This window comes from Dermacentor variabilis, chromosome 7, assembly GCF_050947875.1.
Source record: "Dermacentor variabilis isolate Ectoservices chromosome 7, ASM5094787v1, whole genome shotgun sequence".
NCBI classification, from domain to species: Eukaryota; Metazoa; Arthropoda; class Arachnida; order Ixodida; family Ixodidae; genus Dermacentor; species Dermacentor variabilis.
In genome coordinates, this window is record NC_134574.1 from 118,076,278 (window position 1) to 118,097,613 (window position 21,336).

At 43.2% G+C, this 21,336-nt stretch overlaps 2 protein-coding genes across 5 annotated transcripts in view; both read right to left on the reverse strand.

Annotated features, from left to right (window-relative positions):
* Positions 1 to 1,616: 1,616 nt before the first annotated feature.
* Positions 1,617 to 8,427, reverse strand: LOC142587064 (monocarboxylate transporter 3-like). Its single transcript, XM_075697949.1, has 4 exons — positions 7,965 to 8,427; positions 5,931 to 6,074; positions 2,475 to 3,452; positions 1,617 to 2,063 (listed from the first exon to the last, which is right to left on the reverse strand). The coding sequence occupies exons 1-4, from the start codon at positions 8,185 to 8,187 to the stop codon at positions 1,942 to 1,944; spliced, it is 1,467 nt and encodes a 488-aa protein (XP_075554064.1). The 5' UTR covers positions 8,188 to 8,427; the 3' UTR covers positions 1,617 to 1,941.
* A 10,855-nt stretch (positions 8,428 to 19,282) lies between these two features.
* The window catches only part of LOC142587065 (monocarboxylate transporter 3-like), a 37,564-nt gene continuing 35,510 nt past the window's right edge, over positions 19,283 to 21,336 (reverse strand). For all 4 annotated transcript variants that reach the window (XM_075697951.1, XM_075697952.1, XM_075697953.1 and 1 more), the window contains one exon: positions 19,283 to 19,439. In XM_075697951.1, coding sequence (XP_075554066.1) covers positions 19,312 to 19,439 — 128 coding nt within the window. In that variant the 3' untranslated portion in view covers positions 19,283 to 19,311. The remainder of the gene's footprint in view (positions 19,440 to 21,336) is intronic.

Genomic DNA, 21,336 nt, shown 5'->3' on the forward strand with positions numbered 1-21,336 from the left:
TGTATAGTGCACCCTAATGTAGTCGGCGTTATCATGATGTAGTTAGGTGGGTCCGTGAAATGCGTATATGTCCTGGGCTATAAGCATTCTATTTTAAATTGCATTCGCAGACACTTCCGCTTAAAGCTTGGTTAAACTCTGGAGGCTGCCTTGTGCTGTGGTAAACAAACTGTGGACTCTGTGCACGTGCCGATACCTTAAATTACTGTTTCATAGATTGTAGGGGTGCTGTATTTTTCATTAGACATTCTCCAACAGACGCTTAGGAAGGACATTGACATAATCCCATACCTAATTAGGTTGCTACCGTTTAAGATTTCCGGCGCTCCTCCGCATGATTTTTTTCTTTTTATTATTTATTTATGAATACTCTCAGCCGTAAGGCCGTTACAGGGTGGATTCAAACAATGCAGCTCAACAAGTGCACACAGCCACAAGTACAACATTTATAGAAACCTAGTTCGTTTAACTGGAAACCAACAACCACGATAACACAATCGCCCAGCAGCCTTGTGGGTCAAGGCCGGAAATACAAGATATTTACCGACCAATAGTCACAGGGTATGATGTGTTTGAGACCAGAGAAAATCGAAAATACCATGAAAGACATGGCAAGGCATACTAGAGAATGACAAAAATTTCTATTCGGATAAGTAACGGGAAAGACAGTGTTTAAATTGAGCAGCTTATCTGCTTGTAAGAGAACCTGAAGCAGGGAATTCCATTCTGCTATTGTTCTTGAAAAGAAAGAGTACTTAAAGGAAGTTAATTCGGGCCGTCGTGGATGTAATCTGACCTTGGTGAGAAGTTCGCAGCAGCTCGCGAGCAACGCTGCTTCAAGTAAAAGCTTCTGTTTACGTTGAAGTGATTATTGCGCAACAGATTAAGAAATTTTAGCCTGGCGACCTCTCTTCGGTTTGATAGTTAAGGTACATTTAGCTGACGGAGCATGTCAGTCACTGAATCTGTAACTTTGAATCTAGACATATTTAACGTAGCCGCCCTTCTCTGAACATTCTTCAATCTTATTCAAACATGTTGAGAGTACTGGATTTATACAGCCTATGGAAATCTAGACTGCCTGCTCGTCATCTCGAAAGCCCGCGATCTACAAGATCCTTCTTTCGAAAAAGTACAGCTTGTGAGAGAAGTGTGTACCCTGCGCAGGAACCTCTGCCTGACTGGATGCACTTGTTGGACACGTGTGTGGTTGCCAGAGTTTCGATATTGTAGCTGTGTCCACTCTGTAATATATCTTTAGTTTTGTTCCCCATGCAATAAAAAAGAAAAGTTCGGCGTGGTGTACTTTCGGGAAAGGTCACCACGCCGAACTTTTCTTCTTTACTACATGGGAAAGAAAACTGAAGATATATATTACAGAGCGGAGAGCCTTCTTTCGCGAAAGTGCCGCTTATGTGAGAAGTGTGTATGCTGCGCAGGAATCTCCGCCAGACTGGACGCACTTGTTGGACGCACATGTGTGTTTGCCTGAGTTTTGAGTGTGCAGTTGTGTCCGCTCTGTAATATACCATCAGTTTTGTTTTCCATGCAATAAAGAAGGAAAAAAGAAGTTCGGCGTGGTGTAGTGGTAACATACTCGATTCAGACGCATTGGGTCGTAAGTTCAAATACCCGCGTAAGAAGTTTTTATTGTCCTCACTTTTCAATTCTCGCACTAACAAATTTACATAGTCCTAAACAGCTCTCTGTCGACTATTTAAAAAAATATCGATCAATAACGACACGACGTCCTAAAATACGACAAACTGAAATTTCCTGTTGTATTTTGCAACTGGGCGTGTTCACAGATTTGCTTTCTATGACCTTAGAAAACAACCACTATCCTTGAACATGAAATTGGCGTGGCATGGATATGCTCAAATGCTTTGTTCTCTGGGGATTACTTTACGCAAATGTGAAATAAATAATTTTCACTTGCGGCTATCTATGCTTTCTCCTGCGTGCATAATACTTAGCAGCCCACACGCAGCAGAGGGCAATGCTAGCGCCAGCTATCATATGAAGTAGCAAGTCGTAGGATCCGTAGTGATCTCGACAGTATCCTGTAAGAAACAAATGAACAAAATTAATCTATTTTTGTTCGCGTCTTTTATCAAACAATAGCAGCTGAACATTTTTGATGCCACTTTGATTTGAAAAGTGACAATATTTTTGTAATCCTCACCGTGACAAATTTTGGCGTACTGTCACAGCGCTAAAAGCAAGCAGACATACTAAATGCGCAATGGGCGCTGAGCTCGAATGTTTAATATTCTCAGAGCATTCTGGAGCAAAACTGAAACTGAGATTTGCCAAATAAAATTTAGAAGATCGCAATACTCTAAACAACTGAAAGTAAGCAAGATATGGTTTTATGCAAGTGTTCTATGGGCAACAAACTCCTCCCTACACTTCGTCATTCAAAAAGAAAAGAATAAAAATTGTGATGTGGCACCAAAGCTATACATACGCACCAACGAGAAGTGGTCTTGTTAGAAGAAGAACGCCATTGCAGAATATGACTCCACCCATCAGCAGTGGCAGCGAGTCGACACCGAAGTCGTTTACCAGACACGGGGCTTGCAATGAAGCCCTTAATCCATTGCTGACGCCAGCAAGCACAGAACAGGCCAGCAGCGACACGAATGTCCTTAGCCACACCAAGAGTTCATAGGCGATGCACTGAAGGAAGAAACCTAAGAGCATTACACCTTCCAATGACAGAAGTCCTGAGTCGATAACGAGGCCACTGAGAGGCCTAAACACAATATCGCCAACGGCAAAGGCGTTGAGCAGAAAGACTGCTTGATATGGAGCGACACCTTTATCAGTCGCAATGTCCACTGAAAGCAGAAGGAATGATGCCACCCCAAACATTATAACAGCGAATGACAAGGCGTTGGCAGCGAACGCCAGTGTCAAGAATTGTCCGAATCCTGTGGCGAAGCCTTGTCGCCTTTCTTCATTCAGTCCTGCGGGCTTGCGGCACGGCGTTATCAAGCGAATGGCTTTAGTTACGACGTTGTTCTTCAATAACACCGGAATTTGATTGTCACCTAGATGTTTCGCGTTTGAAGTAGATAATTCGTCTATTTGGATAGTGCTTTGTGTTGTCGATGCGAAAGAAGGCAGTAGCCGCTCTTCTGCCGTAACTTCTGACTTTTCCAAAGCTCCGACGCGTAGAACTGTGGAGGAGCTAAGCTCGCGCGTCATCCATTCTGGGCTTCGGGTGATGATAACTGCTGGACATGCGTTCAAGGTGATGCCCCCCAAAAGCAGAAAAGTGCCGCGGATGCCGTAGGTGACACGGAAGAACTCTGTAAGCGTTGGCACAAACAGCATGTTGAGGCCAGCGAAGAAAAAGATGATGCTACAGGCGGTTGCGCGCCTCTTGTCGAAGTGCTGCGACGCGAGGACGTTGACCGCTACGTGGATGCCCGCCAGTGATAGACCTGCGTTCACCAAACAAAAAAAGTGTGCACATCAAGAATTTCCTCGGGAGTCCGCTTGCACTGGAAGTGGGTCACAAGCATATACGTATAAATCACACGAAGTTATAGCTTATACCTCCTTCGACATCCTTTTGAAGCACGCTTACAGCGCTACAAAACCGTGTAAGGTATAGTGACCAAGTGTAGATACACGACTAAGGCAGTGGTGCTATGTATATCAGCGCCTAGTCATTGTACTGGTTTTTCAGCCAATTTGAAACAAGCCCTGAGAGTTGTCATTCGTCTATAATGGAGAGAAATGGAAAGCGTAGTATAGCCACAGATGTCTTGAGAACTTTTCTGGCAATCGGCACGCAGCTTGCCCGTTGAGGTTCTGCGTCACAGTAACCAGTACTGACACATGTCAATTTTGCACCCTAAATAGTGATGGGATGGTTCCGGCTTCCTATCCCAGTGAATTTTGGGTAGTTAACAAGCCGAAGCTCAAAGCCAGGCTTCATGAATGACATCTTGAATTCCGTTCTAGAAAATATCCGAGACATGCTTATGGCTTCCTGTTAACTACACATTAGCTCTTCCTTAGCTGGCGTCTAGTTCCGTCTTCGAAGATTGGACGTTAACTGCTGAGCTGAAAAGTTTTAATTACACCTGTTACATACAGAACGTTCTTTTTTTCTTCTTAACACGTTGTAGTTGATACAGGGAGACCACTCCTAATATCAGGAAGCGAGCTTACGATTCTGAACTCTGCTTACCGAAACTGCACTGTAAAGCACAAGGCACTCACCTTATTGGGATTAAAAGAACAAGAAGTAACATTCGCGCTCCGCAGTTAAACTGGTCTATGAAATGAAACGGCATCCAAATTTATGTTATGTTAGTTTTCATATAGTTTCCGTTAACTTGTCTAAGAATTATGCACTAACACGCGAATAGTACTGCCAGGTGGAAAACAATAAGACGAATGCATAAATAATGTTAGAAATCTATCTATACACTGAACGCAATGGTGTGCATGAGCCATGTAATTGCAGGGTATAGATAGAAGCGTGAACATAATTATTTGTGACATGGCAATATATATTAACACACACCTGCATGCGTATGTTTTTTTTTATATTTTAGCAGAAAAAAACTAAAAAGCGACAACCAATATGAGTAAAACATAATAATAAATAGATGGTGCTTATCACATTTTATAAGGCTAATCTTTTCAAATTGTTAGAAGTAACGACAATGGTGCCTAACAGCACACGTTATACAGGGTCTTTCAGCAAAGTCAAGCCAAACCTTGTGAAGTGCAAGTAATCGTTGCGAAAATCAACCAACTTAGTACTGTTCGCTGTCCCTTTGCGCAGCTCAAGGTAATTTTTGTATAATATGAGCTTAGGCAAGTAATTTACAACAAATGATTGATCAACTTTACAATAATATATTAAATTCAATATCTTCAACGTAGAAGTTGGAGTGCCGAATGAAAAGTATTCAAATAATTTTTTTCCGTGATGATAGCCGCTGCAGTTTCGGTTTTCCCGGCTGTAAGGATAGCGCGCGAGATTTAGAGTAGTGCCATATACGCCCTTAGGCGCAGTGCAAGAGCAACCTCGTACATTGCCCGGTTCGATGCAGGATGCAGACCGAAGTCCCGAACCACCTTTGAAGAACTGAGATGTATCGAAAACAGTGGTCTTTAGTTCCACGTTCGTCGAGATATCTTGTCAGTTGTAGGGACGGGATATGCGATAACTGACACGTGTCGATGCTTGAAGCTCTGGCAGTGTTGTTGCAGTTGACAGGTTTTGGCGGCCGATGGCCGTGAATCAATAGAGCAATCGAGGGTCCCGCTGCAGTCATTGACTTTGAGACCCGCGATTGCGTACTGTTTGTTCCTTACTCATTGTTATTGAATGGCGAATAAACGAACTGAAACTGAAGAGTGTGGCCGTGACCTGTCATTCTTGCAAGAGGCCTATTCAAGCCTCCGGTTCCTGCGTGCCTATTCGATTCATTGTTGGTAGAGTACTTGAGAGCCCTGACATCGCAACAGGTAAGCGAGAAGTCACGTGGCATGTTTTTTCGTATATCGCACGCTTTCTCTGCAGTCCTGAAAAATTTAAACTACCGCAGCTATCAGCACAGAAACAAAATATTTGGATATTTCTGAATAGTTTCTACAACGTCTGCAGGGAAGAGTTTGCGTTTATGTTAATGCTTTAAAGTTTGTGAAATATTTATCGGTAAATATTTGCTGTAGCTCCTAGTGAAATATCCCCTCAGTTGCTCAAGACAACAGCAAACAATACTAGGTTGGTCGCACTCCCGTAACTCACACGTGGATGCTTTAATGTTTTCCCGCACTTAGCTGAAACACGCTGTTCGTAAATTATCTATGCTGATGCCTCTTACACTCAGGTTTTTTTTCACTACTGATACGTCCTATTACAAAAAATTGGACAAGTGCATGGTGATTTTTCTTACCAAGCACAATGCCAAAGAAAAATGTAAGTACAAGAATGCTGTCAGCCAAGGTGCAGATGCAGAGTGCGATACCGGCTCCCACTGTGCAGACTAATAATACTGCTTGGCAGGAAGCACGCCGGCAGAGGTATCCCATAAGTGGCCCTGCAATAAAAAAAGAAAGTGCGTTAGCAATATGTCTGAGATTTTTACTGTTACGTTTGTTGCTCTTTATGTGGTCTCTACGCACACGTGCCTTGGCAGCGGAATTCCGCCCTTCTTTCAGCCAGAACTAAACCAGTAAGAACATATTTTTAGGACTTACTTCTTTTTTTAGAAACCAATGCAGAAGGAAAGCAAGGTATTTTGGGGAACATTATATTTTCTTGATGTAATGTTATTGAACTATCTCACACGTTGCTAAATGAAAGAAGAATGTAGGACTAACTCCGTTACAAAACAGGGCAACAGTCCAAAGAAATTAGAATGCAAATAGTCCAACTTAGCGGGCAACAAAAGCACAGCTAGAGGTTCCAATAAGGCAGCGGGTTCTTTCACATCAGATGAAAAGTTGGCTGCCCACTAGAGTTAGGGCTGAAGACTATAATTTTTAACACGATATTTAGCCGACGTAGATAGATCCAAACGCACTCGAAGTGTAGAGTCAGGCATGCCGAAACAATGTACTGAATAACGACAACAAATAAGGAACCTGCTATAAAATAGTATCGTGCAGCGAAGCAAAGAAAGGGAAAAAACAGGTAAGGAAGGTCTTGTGCTAGCTCAAAGCACATTGCCATACCGTTTGATGCTCGAGAACAGCTACTTATAAAAAAATTATCATGAACGCGAATAGTGTGTCGCGTGTGAAATTGGTGCAAGATGTATAGAACATGATATGCTAGAACATCATAGTATTCAGCCATTGAATAAGGTAGAAGCAGTAAGATCGACTGAAGCATATGAACTTGAGGAAAAGCAGGGGAAAGAACTGAAACTGCAGTATAGTCTAGTAGAAGAGGCTTGGAAGCCTGCTTACTTGAAGAAGTAATGACAAGGTAAATGTGCCTGGTAGCGAAGCTTCGATAGAAGCCCATAAGTGCAGGAAATGGCGGTTCATTCTCGGTTCATGGTGTGTAGCGCTATTTGTATGTCGAGGAATACTGCCGGCAGAAAAAAAAGAGAAAATGTTACGCCATATCCGTTAAAAACAGAAGGGAGGTCATTTTGTTCTCAAAGGTGCGAAATTTGTTTTGGTGGTCGGCCATTAGAGCTGTATTTTCAAACGACCCGCCATTCGGCTTGATGGCCGTTTCGAACTTTCAGCGCGGTAACCGATGCAGCATAATGTCAGCCCCAGTGGTTTAGATATCGAACCCCTTCATAAAACACACTTTCATCGCAGGCCAACGAAAGCTCTGGATGTAAAGTAGTGGCCCCATCGTTGCTAGTTTTCACTGAACAGGTAAAGGAGCGACGAAACTGCTCGCGCCACATTCGCAAAAATGTCGACAAGGAAAACAACCCAACTTGTGGTGATGGCGTATTGCAAGGTGAACCTCTCCGCGCTCTTCATTGCAAGTGATAGCGGCCTCATATAGTTGGCGAGGAAAAAAAATGTATTTATTGCTAGTCATGAAGTAAAATAGAGTTCTATTTTCTTAGCTCGCCGCGCATATATGAAGTAGATTAGGAATGGTATTTTCGTTGAATGAATCAAAGTGTATCGCGTTTTGATGAAAAATGCTTTTTTACTTTCCCAACGTTTGTTCTCTCGTCACGCTGTCGCGCTCGAATTGTGACAGCTTGCTCTGAACCGCTTTTCCCTTGAAGCTTCGCGATACATTTGGATCTACCTTGGTAATAAAACAAAGAATCAATATTTTACTCCAATTAGCTTAGCCAAGTCTACGAATTAGTTGAATTTTTATATGTGTTAGCATCTTTCAAGAGGCCAACACTCGTGACACGTGCCACTAGAACGTTTTGAATGAAGAAGGTTTGCGTCAGCCTCGTAATCATGAGGCATTTATATGTTTGAGGTAGTCAACATACCGCCCAAGCTGGAGCAGCTGCCGCACAGTATGAGTGGCCACGACGCCTCTCCCCTGCTGGCGCCGTAGCTGTGTACGATGCCGTAGAAGAAAACAGCCAGGGCTTGTTGAGAAACTGTGGCCGCCGACAGCAGCCAGCTAAGGAAGCCCGCCGTCACCCAGCTCCAGCGGGAGTCAACCCCGAACCATGGGTCATCCCGCAGTGACGTCCTTGAACGCACCATGCTTTGGCACTGGTGAGGTCGCCGGGGATTTAGCTGCTACCACCAATGGCACGAGGTGAGATGGCGTAAAAGAGGAGTCTGTGAGCATTTGTCTGCAAGACACACTCTAGGCGTCGCTAAGTGTCTTGACTGCCTGCTTCGGCATCCAGGCTGTCGCACCTTTCTGCTGCTTATCATCAGGCCTTCGGCAGCTATCACTCCTATGGCAACAACATGGCGATAGCAAGAATCGACGGCCAACTGACAGGTCGGAAATAAGAAGCCTAGCTGACACCTTCATTTGCCGAGCTCAAGCACCCAAGGCTATAAATACAAGTCACAGAGGATGTACAATTACGCCAGGTTTACATTGAAGAAGAATATGTAATGTCAGTTACCGTACTACTGTAAACAAAGGTGCATGCAACCATAAATTATATGAGACATAATTCCATGCTTCACAGCAGATCATTATTAAGAAATAATAAATTGTTGTGAATATGGTATTGCGGACTCTTTCGTAAAACCATTTGGGTTACTCTTGCTACTGCTTTTATCCAGTCAATATTGTAAAAAAAAAAGACGAAATAAGAAGGCAACGACGTAACGTTCAAATCTCCGCCTTTTTAGGTGGTTTTGCCCGTGTCACAAGAAACACGCAAATGTAAGTCTTTGACGCATTGTTTCAAAATACGTACCATACTTTAAGCAGAACCAGCATGGTTGGGTCGCGAATCGGGCAACCCAGTTTGTCGTGCCACCTACGAATTCTTTGCGGTTGGAAAAATTCCTGACAACTTTGAACTATACTCTATGATGATAACTCGGTTTGCTATGTGGGTCGTCATAGAGAAACTTTCCCTGTCCAATGTCGTGAAAAACCGTACACTACTTGCGCATGACGCTAGCACGTGGTGTCTGAAGTGCAGCGCATTCAAATGATGCTGGAGTGAAAAGAAAAAGGTTATCTCACATGTATTTGGGTTGGTTCTCTCCGTAGCTTTTCTCGGACAAGGGCACCCACGTTGTGAACTTGTTCAGGGAGTTTCATACATCTTACAGCACAAAATGTCCGCCACGATTCCTGTAAGGTTGAGTAGAAGAGCGCAACCACTGAAGAGCCTGGAAAAGCAAAACCACACTGCAGAGTTTTGGGTCAAGGCCGATTGAGTCGTAAGACGGGCCTCTGTATTCGAGGTTGCTGTGCAAACACCCTCGATAGATAGCATGTCCGACCCAGTTTTGCCGGCAAAAGTGGATGTTGGTGCCTTGAAGCGTGCCTTGAAGCGTGCCTTTATTCAGCTTTAGATAGGGGAAAATTAGAAAGACATAGAATAAATATAGACAACGCGATTGTGCACATTCATCTGATGAAAACTTGGTGACATAATATGTTAGTTGTAAGCGCACCGCTGTAGTGAAATATTGATTTGCATACGTCTGGTTCCCGCTTCTCGGTTGAACTTCAAAAAATCACGGAAGAATGCTTTTTATTTATTTATTTACCTACAGAACTCTAAGGGCATCAGTACATTACATAGGTGAGAGGAAAACATAGCAAAATAGAACGACAAGATTACCAGAAATGAAGCGTTATACGGAATAGGTTAAGCATTTAAAGTAGAAAAGATCACGAATCAACTATTCATACGGTATTTTTAGGGGTGATTTGACAGTGTATTTTTAAAGGTTTCTTCATTGTGAGCCTGCTTTCATTGAAGACTAGGGTTCGCTAACCTTATGCGGATGGTCAAGCTAATGTGAGCGAAAGAGTTCTGGAAGTATAAGCAAGGCACAAAGAGTAGAGTTGTGGAGATACGCTTTGTTAAAAAGACAAATACGTGGCTGCTTTCTAAGACTAGCTGGGCAGGAAAAAGTAAGAGCATTTTAAAAAAAATTTCTGTGACAGTAGAAGTGTGACAATAATTAGCTAAAATACAAGGAACGGAACGATTCTGTACTGCCTAAAGAGTCCCTATTAGTGTAATTTTTTGCTGCTCCCATTCACACGGGGCATAAGCTAGCTGAGGCAGAACGTAGGCTGTATAAAGCAACAATTTTAGTGATCGCTAGGAACGGCAGAAGTTTCTTTTCAGGCAGCCTACGGTTTCGTTCCCTTTAGCAAATAAGTGTCACTTCCATGACAAGCCATCACCTCAGTAGATACCAAGATTCCAGGGTTTACGTTGTAGGCTGAAGCTACCTCCACCACTTGTGAAGGCATTTATTATTGACCGGCATTTGGGAATGACCGTTATAACAGGGCACGGACTCTCAGAACGAAAGGCGTTTCCTGGGAACACCGCTGGAGAACTTGACCCACCAGAAAGCGCTGGAGAGGATGGCCCACTACAGTGTTCCTATTCTTCGCTACACACTGTTCAATAATTTAGCTGTACTCTTTTTAGTTCTTTTTTAGAAAGTTCGCCTTAATCTAATCGTCCAGACAAAGGAATTTAGTTTCACTTTATCAATCCGCGCTGCAATTCCAGCCACACCCAAAAAACTTTTGAATCCATAGGAAAGTGGTTAAACAGTGGAAGGTTGGGTATTCGATAACGTGTTGCAGAAAAAAAAGGACCGAATAAATGCTTCATTCAATAAAGAGGCGCATAGATGTGTCGGTACCGGATCACCAGATAATTAGGAGAAGGCTATCTTGAGAGCATTGTTGTTCACTGCGTTTGAAAATCTTCTGGGTTTGGTTTTAGCATGTTTTGAAGCGCAGTGTTGAAATATGAAAATTTGCTACACCTCAAACTGGTAAAGCACGTTGAAACGACTGTTTTTACATTTAACGGATGGGAAACTTTCCAATATATTTGTGCTCGTAGAAAACAACCGTCCTTTATGCACAAGTCCGATTATGTACAAGTCCGACAAGTTAAACAAGTCCGATTATGCACCTGTTAAACCAGGGTGCACCGTAATTTCGAGAACATTTGTCGAGTAAACAAATATTGTTAAGTACTTTAAAAGTCGTCATTCTCAACGTATTTCAATTCCTATCTAAATATCGCTGGAATACTCCGGGTAGCAAGACTTCAAGGAATGAAGTAAGTTCTCATATAATGGTTCTGTAGTCTGCTCTTCTTTAATCTCTCAACGTATTTAGCCGTCTACTTATTTGAGGCTGTTGAATGTAAACAGATGAATTTAAAGTCAACACGTCGTGGTCGTGAGAGCCGGTGTGAGGGAGGGACTGTAGAGAATGTTTCACCTTACTGACGTGAGGAGATCTAGTAGAGGCCTTGAGCTTTGTTTGACACCCGTCGTGATGGCAATGCGACTATGTGCGATAGAGTTAAATCAACGGGAGGGGTGATAAATTTATTAGGCTTGGTTCATGAGGTATTTGAAAATGAGCACAATCTGGAGAAGACAATCTTCAGAAAGTTAGAGAACCGATTAAGAAATTCCGCACCAAAATACCGTCTAGCAATTGGTGTAAACACTTATGAATGCTTTCACTGAATGCTGCAGTGCTCTATGGCGAACGATAACAAACACTGATAGTAATCTTTTTTGAATTTCCTAGTCAGACGCCACACTACTTGCAGAGAACTAGTAATAGTCATCACTATGAGGCGCGCAGGATGTAAATGGGTTCTTTTAGTAGGGAAATAATTTTCTAGTTAACTCGAATACGTTAAATAAAAGAGCGTCGAGATTCATTATTAACAACAGTAACGGCATAGTAGCATAAAACAATAAAAGCCGTGCATGAACCGTGTTCACTGCATCCCACCGCAAACATTTCAGAGTTTCCAAATTTCACCAAATCTATTATGATATCCCGCAGCTCCCATGCATTGGTCTCATTTCGCATCCTCCGTATATTTTTCGCGCATCGATGACAGTAATTGGTAGGTTATAAAAAGAAATAGAAAGAATTATTAAAAAATATTATAGATATTATTAATACAACACAATATAAAATAAACTATATTAAACTATAGCTGCTACGGCCATCTCTTTGTCGATGCGACGTTTAGGCTCTGCGGCCGATTTGACGAAGACTGGTCGAAGGACAATCTGAAAACTGGCTTTGTCGGAGTCAGCGTCAGGAAACGCTGCGGCAGCTCGTTCACGCCAGTCACGTGGGCGGCATCAGACAGTTTTAGAATAGCGTTTCAGGCAACCGTTAACGCATTAGGTACGCTGAGAAAGAGCGTCGTCCTCACTGCGCATGCTCCCAGCGTTATTGGGTGTCCGTGGTTTACGCGCGCTACGATAACGTACGTTATTTTGCGAGCTTAACGTTCGTTATGTTTACGGATGCTAAGAAATGGCGTTGTCGAACATGGTAAGCTCGAGGTCGCGGGTGCAAATCACGGCCGCAGCGGCCGCATTGCGGTGGGGGCGACATGGAAAAACGTCCGTGTCTCGGGCATTACAGGCATGTTAACGATCCGCCGGTGGTCAAAAATGACCCGGAGTTCCCCACTACGGCGTGCCTCATATTAAAATCGGAGTTTGGGTGCGTAACACCCCAGAACTAAATTCGATTCAATTATGTGCATGGCTACGTCTATTTTCCGGGCCGGATGTTTGAGTATCGTTTGTTTCAGTGCAGTATTCCGTATGAAACAGAGCCTATGATTGGCACATTTGTAGGGCAGTCCTCTTTGCGCTAAATATAAGCTGTTGTGTTTTATTTATTTATTTACTTCGAATACTGTCAACCTGAACGAGAGGATGACAAGCGAGCATCGTATAGAAAAGGTTACGCCAAGAAAATAAATTGCCTACGCTATACAATAGAGCAGAAAAGAGAAAGCAAGAGCGGGTATTGCAAGAATCACAATGACAATTTAAACTTCAACATTTATGGCTAGAATAACAGTACTTGTAGATGTAAAGATGTAATATTGATGAAATGATGCAAAGAATACCTTGTAAGCGGTCCACGTAAAATTTCAGAAGTTCGACAGACCACGGCGTACGAGCGACCATAGTTGCGGATGGAGATGCATATCTATTGTACGCAAGAAAAAAAAATGAATAAAAGCACGCCCTTTATGATGCACATAACGCGCACAGTTGACGTTACCTGCGTTTGATCTTTCTAGAAGGTTTGCGAGTTATAAAAGCGACGGAGAGGGAAATGCTGCGGAGTGTCGAGAGGGTTCTATTAGTTGACCTCACCTGGGAAAAAGAGAAATTTGAATATGTCATTGTGAACGCTGTAACGGTTCCGTCTGGATTTTGCGACACACGTGACGTCGATGGAGTAATGTAGTTGTTCGGTCTATCTTGAAACGATTGTGCATTACATGGTAGACGAGTTTTAAACGGGCTTTTCTTTCTGTAACGGAAAGCGTTTTAAGGCCTGTGCTGCTAAGGGAGGTCTTTCTGATTGATTTATGATTATGAGCGGTGCCTTGCGTCTCAGTCATTTGTCAGCGGCCAACACCAGCATACATTGCTAGCAAAGTCTTCGAGGGTTCGCCTAGAAAGCTTCCCGTCAATACAGCAGCGGTTAGCAGCAAACTTCTTATAAAATACTTACAATTGCATACACACGTTGTTGATGAGTGTACATGTGCAAGCCTGATCTTTCTGACTGTTGTCTTTTAGATGACAGTATTTCTGTAGTTCGCGTTCACCTACCTTGATTTTGTTTTCTGCTTGGTCTGCCCCACGTGGTGCAAAACATGGGCAGAAGCGAAAGGTTATCAGATCCAGGTGCATTGTATGGTTCGTATTGGTGTCATGACGACACTGAACGAAAAAAATCGCCCATGTACAGTGTCATTCTTAGTTTCAAAAGTAGCTACAGACTTCTGCGACGCATGCCGCACTAGAGAACAGGATTTTGCCTTCAGGTAATTTTTTTTTACAAATGGACAAACAAGAGCTTCATGACAAAGCAAAATCTCCTTAGAAGTGGTAAATAACTTTATGTTAGGGTACGTAAAGTATCAGACTTGAAAAGAGTAAAATTGTATAATCCTTGACTCCATGCTAGACTGCAAAAAGTACTTGAGCGATGCCGTGTGGATATATGCTTCAACTCTTTATTGTTCGTTTAAAAACAGCCGTTGGATGCATATGCCCAATTTTTGTGCTTCTTGCAGACAGCTTTGAGCGAGAGAGAAGGCTAGCACTAATCACTTGTGGAATGAATCGATATAGCGGATGCTCAAGTGAAGGCATTATCTTTTCATGAACATATAAACTATTTGACCAAAACTTCTGATCGCAACGGCAAAAATCGAAGCGTGTTTGCCGTTTGTGCCAATCAAATTTTAGGTCACAAAAACTACAATGAATCTCTCGGCGTCTGCATATAAACCGAACTCTACGTAGTTGCAAACGACCCTAGAAAAATATGCAAGGGAGCTTTTAAATTAGTGCTGAGATTTCTGAAATAGGATTAAAAAATATTATGAATGTACATGGAATGTTTGTGCCCAGGATTTGTGTGTGCGCATGCTCTCGTATGCAATATAATTTTGCATTACGCATCTCTAAGCATCGCTACAAAATTATGCAAAGTGTGTTTGTCGCATCTTCATTGCACATAAACATTGTGTCCATTGTATATACTCAACATGGTCTTATATATTGTTACATTTGGTTTATTTGTAACTGTACGTTTCCGCGGGTGAACGATGTTATATGTAAGTCAGGCCTTGTGGACTCGGACATTTCTTTGAACCCTGCCACGTATATAATCCATCGTACTTTGGGTAGGTTGTCCTGGAGGAATCGTGCCGTCATGTGACTCAAAGTGTTCGTATTGTCTTTTGTTGAAATATACTTTTTCTAAGCACCACATTTTCGAGGATTGCGTACGGCAGACACCACAATTTAACCCACGATCGAAATTTCATTTTTAAGTTATTTACTTTATGGCGCATATTTCAATTTGCGAATTGTAGCTAGTGAGCGCGCAAGGCACATCAATTTAGAACGAATTCTCGCGACTGCGACAGTGTCATCATATTTATTTTCAAAGTGTCCGACGAAATGCATCCGCGTTTCGTGGTTACTTTTCACCACGAAGCCCTAAAGAATTACGGAAATTCTGAGAATTGTCTACTAAAGCGTTGATATTGTTTGACTCGGCTGAAACTTTGTGCTTGCTTAGTGTGGCTTGCTTGCCTTTCCCAGCTTACGCACGTCCGCCAGTGGTCTTTCCGGTGGCAAACGATGCTTAATATTTAGTAGACGATTGTCAGACTTTCTCGCGGCATCCGACCACTTGAGTGCACTCGTACCAATTGAGCCGGAACGCCCGGCAGGAGCGCGCCTCGACGGGGCAGAGCGGTCGACAGAGAACCCCAGCTGCCGAAGCAGCCTGTCAGGCGTTGCGTGAGGGGGGAGTGCATCGTCGCGATGTCATGTCACCCTCGCTGTCGCTCTCGCAAAGCCTGTGTTACGCGCCCCCATTCCTCGCCTGCACAAGCTCTCGCCGGCGTTCTTACTGTGCCTCGGTAAGGCCCAATGAAAACGCGCTGCCATGCCCGCGAGGTGTTCGTAACTCGAAGGACGCTCAGCAGCGCTCAAGTGGACATTGGGTCACCCCAAAGCGTCAAGCAGGGCCACACTAAAATTTCATGTCGGCCCACCCTCAAATTTAAGTTGGCTCACCCCCCGAAAATGTCGTGCCACTGCGGGCGCGTTCGTCGCCGTCGTCTTCTTCCACGGCTGGCGGGCTCTATCTTGAAAGCGATCGCCTTACACGTAGAAGGGACGGACGGGCAGTTTTCTCGTTGGGTAACAGTAGAAATGCTAACCCTTTTAGGAACCGTCTGCTTCGAGGGGTAATGAACCAACAGGAAACGTGTGGCGTCTGTCATGATCAAGGACCGCGTATGGATAAGTGGAAATACAATACCGTGCACGCCACAAGGCTGACAGACAGGCAGGAACGGAAAAAGTACAGCTAGGGAAAAGTAGAGTATGAGCGATGCAGTCATCTATCAGTAATGCAGCAAAATCTTGCAATGATTATCACAGACGAAAAGGAGGCAAATAATATGCGGATTCTAGGCATTTGGTAATCGTTGAACGCGAAGCTTCTTTGATGTCTACCTACATGTATGCGGAACGTGTTCACTTTCCTGGATCAAAGGTTACGATAATGTATATACTATATACTATTATGCAGATGCTATCGCTATTTCATGCATGGAATGACATTGCTCAAGTAAAAGCAATGCGTGAACATTAATTCCATCTGCTTGGTTCTTTGAACGAATGTAATGAATTTGAGTTCGTCATATTCGTGCAAATGAATACTGAGAAGAAGTTGGTCTCACGGTGGAGCTATATCGAATTGGAAGTATGGGTCTATGTAACGATGGATACCGTATGTACAGCATGATTTTTATTATGTTTATGGCAGATGAAAAAACATTATCTATTTTACCTGGCATTAGAGAAACTATGGGACATTCGACTGGTGAATTACGAGCGATCTGAAGCGCTCTTGTGGTGCTGTTTATATTTGACTAGTTGAAATCCAGCGTTTAAAACAAAATTGCTTGGTTCATTCGGAACGCCTTGCTGCAGCTCTGAAAGCTCAGAAGCACTCGCACCCCGTCCCAGCAGCGTAACCGAGATTAGGCAGACACTTGATCACGTGGCACCGCGTTTTCACTGCAAGCACATGGTACCTTCGGCTTCAGTAGCCTTTATCTGGCTCGAATCTCGACAGGACCCCGCACCGCTGCAAACGGAGTTGGAGCGCAGTAGGAAACAATCGATTGCACCATTAGTAAATGTCATTTAGGGTCCCATTTGACCACACGAACATATTTTGTGGCGTATAAGGGGCGCTATAACGTAAAGCTATTCCAAATTGTTCTAGTCCATTGTGCAATCAGCCCTCCTCGATTGGTCAACATTTTTTTAACCCCCCTTCCCCCCTTCGCCTGTCTATCACGCGACGTCACGAAAACCGCGTTAGTTCTCCGTCTGATATGACGTGTACACACGGATTATGCATGACTGGACCGAAGAAAAGAAAAAATAGTTATTTCTGATTCAACGCCTTTTCGCCATTAGCCCTCGGCTACTCATCAGAAGTATTCGGGCGGCATCCACTTCATCTGCCTGTCACACGGCGTCACAAAAACGCGAATACTTAGCGCGTCAAAGTAACGTGTATGCCTGTTAAAGAAGCATTAATATGCCGAAGAAAACTGAACCTTTTTCTGAAAAGTCGCAGGATTTACCGTTCCAAAAGGAATAAAAGATGGTGGCCGCCGATCGCTCAGGCACTGTTTACAAGCGCCTGCCGGAGAGCATGGGTTTATTTGTGTGCAATAGAACTTTTTGCACGGCTGTGTAACGTTATCTCCAACTTTCCGCAAGCCTGTGTTCTCGCTCTGCCAACTCTTCTTTGATGAGGCCTCCATTCTAGCGGCGTTCTCAAGCTTTCGTTGCACGCCGCCGCGATTTTCGACCAGCCACCTCAAGCTAAGCAAATAAAAGCAGAGCAATCGCAGACGCGGTCACCACACTCTTCATGCGGTTATCGATTTTCAGAGAACTGGCTCGGTCCCATCGAATCCTTCTCCACTTGACCGTGCTCCTTGCCTCTTCTCAGCCAATTAGATAAGATAAGCCGCTCAGTGTAGGCAATGTTATTCGTTCGTAAAGTGAACAAAGATTACCTTCTATAAACAAGGTGAGTGTTTGGTCGGTCTGTTCAGACAACCCTGCGGGTCACCGCCCGATGTTTACGGCGGCGGTTACTCAAAGTTGACGTCAGGAGATTCGAATAAAAACATATTCGAAAAATTTTACGCTATAGGGCCCAACGTATCGGCATTACATAAGTGCGCACTTTATAAACGCGTCCCTGCACGCTCATGTCAGCGCTCTACGTCTCCATTTGAAATAGGGAACAATGCGAATGATTAGGACTCAGAAGCGGCCCACGGCAACCACACGTAGCGCTGACTAATAGTTTACTCTATTGAGACGAACGACACATATGTAAAATCGACATACGCAAGAGCTCGAAGCTACTCCTACGTTGATATTACCGAGCGGCTCCTTCTCCCAAGGACACCAATGCCAGACGTGTGCGACACCCATGCGACTGGAATGCGACACCATTATTAGTAGCAGCACTACAAGCCGTTATATAAACTGTCTGTAGAATCAACTCGCTTTACAAACAAAACTAAAACCCTTGTGAAGACACGTATCGTGAAATCGGATCCAGATCGGTCACCAAGTCACTATTTTTTAATCCTACGTGTCTGACATAAGCCGGAATTTGATAACACTATCTGCAGAGTTGGTCCGGTTTACTATCAGGCCTGATTACCACAATCGTCAAGCTCGCCGTCGTGCCACCGTCATGTAGGCGACGTCTGCAATGAAACGTTCACTCACCGTATTCTTCCAAAAACGTTATGCTGATGGGCTTGACGCCACTACGACCAGGCCGTTTGGTTCGGTTCCATGACTTTAGATAGCGCAAGAGAGAGGAAAGATGAAGAAATGCACACCACAATAGCTAGAATTCGCTCGGCTAGGCGAATGAAAACAGGTGAAGATCGTCTTGGCGAATAAACAATGGTGGCGCTTGTCCTTCGACTTTCTTAGATTTCCGTCGCTCTTGAACTGTGACTGCTAACGTCATGGTCATATTTTCTCCAGGAGCAAACAGCGAGGACATGCTGTCGCCTGACGGACGCTTCTGGCGTTACTTTGACGGGACGGGAATGTTGACGAGAGGAATGTTGGAATTGTGTCTTAAATTTTTTCCAGTGTAGGTCGGCTTCTTGTCGCGCCACCTCCGGCACTCACCCATTTTACTTTTGCGTGCCCTATGTCGAGGATCAACACATCTCACACTAATAAAACGTACGAAAACGGTGACGTCACGAAGCGGGCACGTAGGCCAATGCTGCTGCGCTTACAGTGGTGATGCCAACGATTCCATAGCCGGCTGCTACAGTTGCCTCTGGCTTACGTGTCAGTCAGATACAATGATAATTGTGGGTAATGTTGGTGTCATTATCAAAGGGAAAATGCACCGAGTCACGTATCACATTTGATATCATGTCAATGAATACCCAAAATTGCAACCACCGAGTAAGCATCACCGAAGGCAATGCTCTGTTCAAAAATAAAAAAAAGCAATGTCCTCTCGTATAAATACAAGTTTTTATTTTCCTATACAAGCCGTTTTTGCCGTCTCAACACGTAAAGCTTCGCCATCCACATGAGCGCAACGACAGCGTTTAGTATAGCCATGAAATGAAGAAGGCCATCGTAGGATCCCAGGTGGTCCCTCCAGTAACCTGCAAAATTAGGATATAAATAAAATAAAGAGCCTTTCCCAAGGTATCGTGTCTGCTAGCGTGTAATTTTAAATCGTGTAAAAGAGTTCGATTCGAGGCTACTAACAATGTGTTAGAAACCCAAATGTGACAGTTGTACAAGCAGAAATGAAGAGTCTGTACAAGCCATTTCATCCCAAATATACTTCCAAATTAAAAAAAAAAGTGGTGGAATTTCCCCGAGAATTATGTTGCCTGACATGCGTTCGCGTTTTGTTGCTATGAATGATCACGGCGCGTGCCGAATAAGCATAGTACCAAACCTGAATTCTGCTATCGCCTAGCAAAAATAAAAAATGAAATAAACGAATAAATAAGTAAATATAAGAAACGAAACGAAAAGAAAATAAACAAATAGATTTTCTATCCTCTTAAGTGGCTTGTTCGATCAAGTGCATAAGTACTATGAGGCATCGTGTCGAAGCTGATATCGCTACAGTGAGCTGTATCACGCAGTGTCGCAAAGGTGGCGCGACCTTAAGTCGCTCCGATAGAGTGATCAGCTTTCTGCTGCCAAATTGAGTGCTGTTTACCTTTCTCGCTACGTGACGCATCTGTCAGTGTGGTCTCTGAAAGATAACGCTGCACTAGAAAACTCCGCGTTAGGGCTTTTTCTTTTTGTTGTGCAGGGAAACTTCGATTTCATAAGGCTTCAGAAAAGTGACCTTGTGGGTTTTACAGAACCAGAGAAAAAAATTGAAAGATTTGTGACCAAGAATTCAGCAGTAAAATCGGAGGATAGGGATAGTCATAGGTAATAAATATTACTGAACAAGAAATAAACATAACAGAGTTATCAGCAGTATTAATCCTTAGGAAACGCCGAAGAATCTATTGCCGAGATTTACCTACGATAGTCACATTTCCCTGATTCGACATAGTTATTTCAAAACTCTGGGACATACTGCTTTAATATTATTACCATGAAACTACAATCTGACTGTTGCAATACAGTTCACTTGGCTTGAGTTTTAAAGAAGAAATTATACTTGCATGGACAGTTAGTAATGAGACCAGGAGAGCTTTGCAAGAGGCTAGTATAAAAATATGTGACAAGGGCATCAAAAAAGCGAACGTGTCAAACGATGCAAGAAATATTGCAATGCGGAAAATTGTGATGGTACATGGAATGGCTGATGACTTTCGAGTAACCGGATAATTCAGAAATCGCTAACAAGACAGCAATCGATCCTAATGAACCTATCAACCAGTTAGACATTGGACACTGATTAGCTTGCTTTTGGCGATGTAAGAAATAATGAACAATGACATTTTGGCATAGTTATCTAAACAGATCGCTTCCATAAAATCACAGAACAGGTTATTTCAACGTTTGTAAATAGGTGAGTTTTATTTTCTAAATCAAGCACATTGGGAGTTTGATTAAAATACCTAATATTTTTATATGTGACATTCCATGTGAGGTATATGCCCTCTTCCATCAGTACAAGGTTGCAAACCGGACGTGCGTCTTGTTAAACTTCCTGCACTTCCTGTCTTCTATTTCTTTCTCTCTCTCTCTCGTAGCAGTAACGAAAGTATCCTGTAGTCGAGCAGAACGCTAAGCCTATGTGGCCATGTTTGAGAAAAAGTCCACATTACTACAGCTGTCACAACTATTCCAAGGAAACGTAGAAAAGAATATAATACGATAATACGCAAATAACTAGCATTTGTTCCTACGCGTCCTTTCATTCTAATTTCTTGCGTAGTAGTGCTTTAGAACATTGTAAGGCAAGCAAGTAAACAATCTCAAATCAAACAGAATGATTCCACATTAACTCGCAAATGTTCTTTGCAAGCATTATTTACAGAACTCATGTACTTATACAAGCGGCTATAGAACTTTCCGTAGACA

Bases quoted from the DNA above. Each gene is read 5' to 3' on its own strand.
- LOC142587064 (XM_075697949.1), bottom strand. From the start codon at position 8,187: ATGGTGCGTTCAAGGACGTCACTGCGGGATGACCCATGGTTCGGGGTT. The intron at 6,075-7,964 runs GTATGTTGACTA...TTTTTATTGCAG, and splicing joins CAGCTGCTCCAGCTTGGGCG to GGCCACTTATGGGATACCTC. The intron at 3,453-5,930 runs GTAAGAAAAATC...TGGTGAACGCAG, and splicing joins TTTCTTTGGCATTGTGCTTG to GTCTATCACTGGCGGGCATC.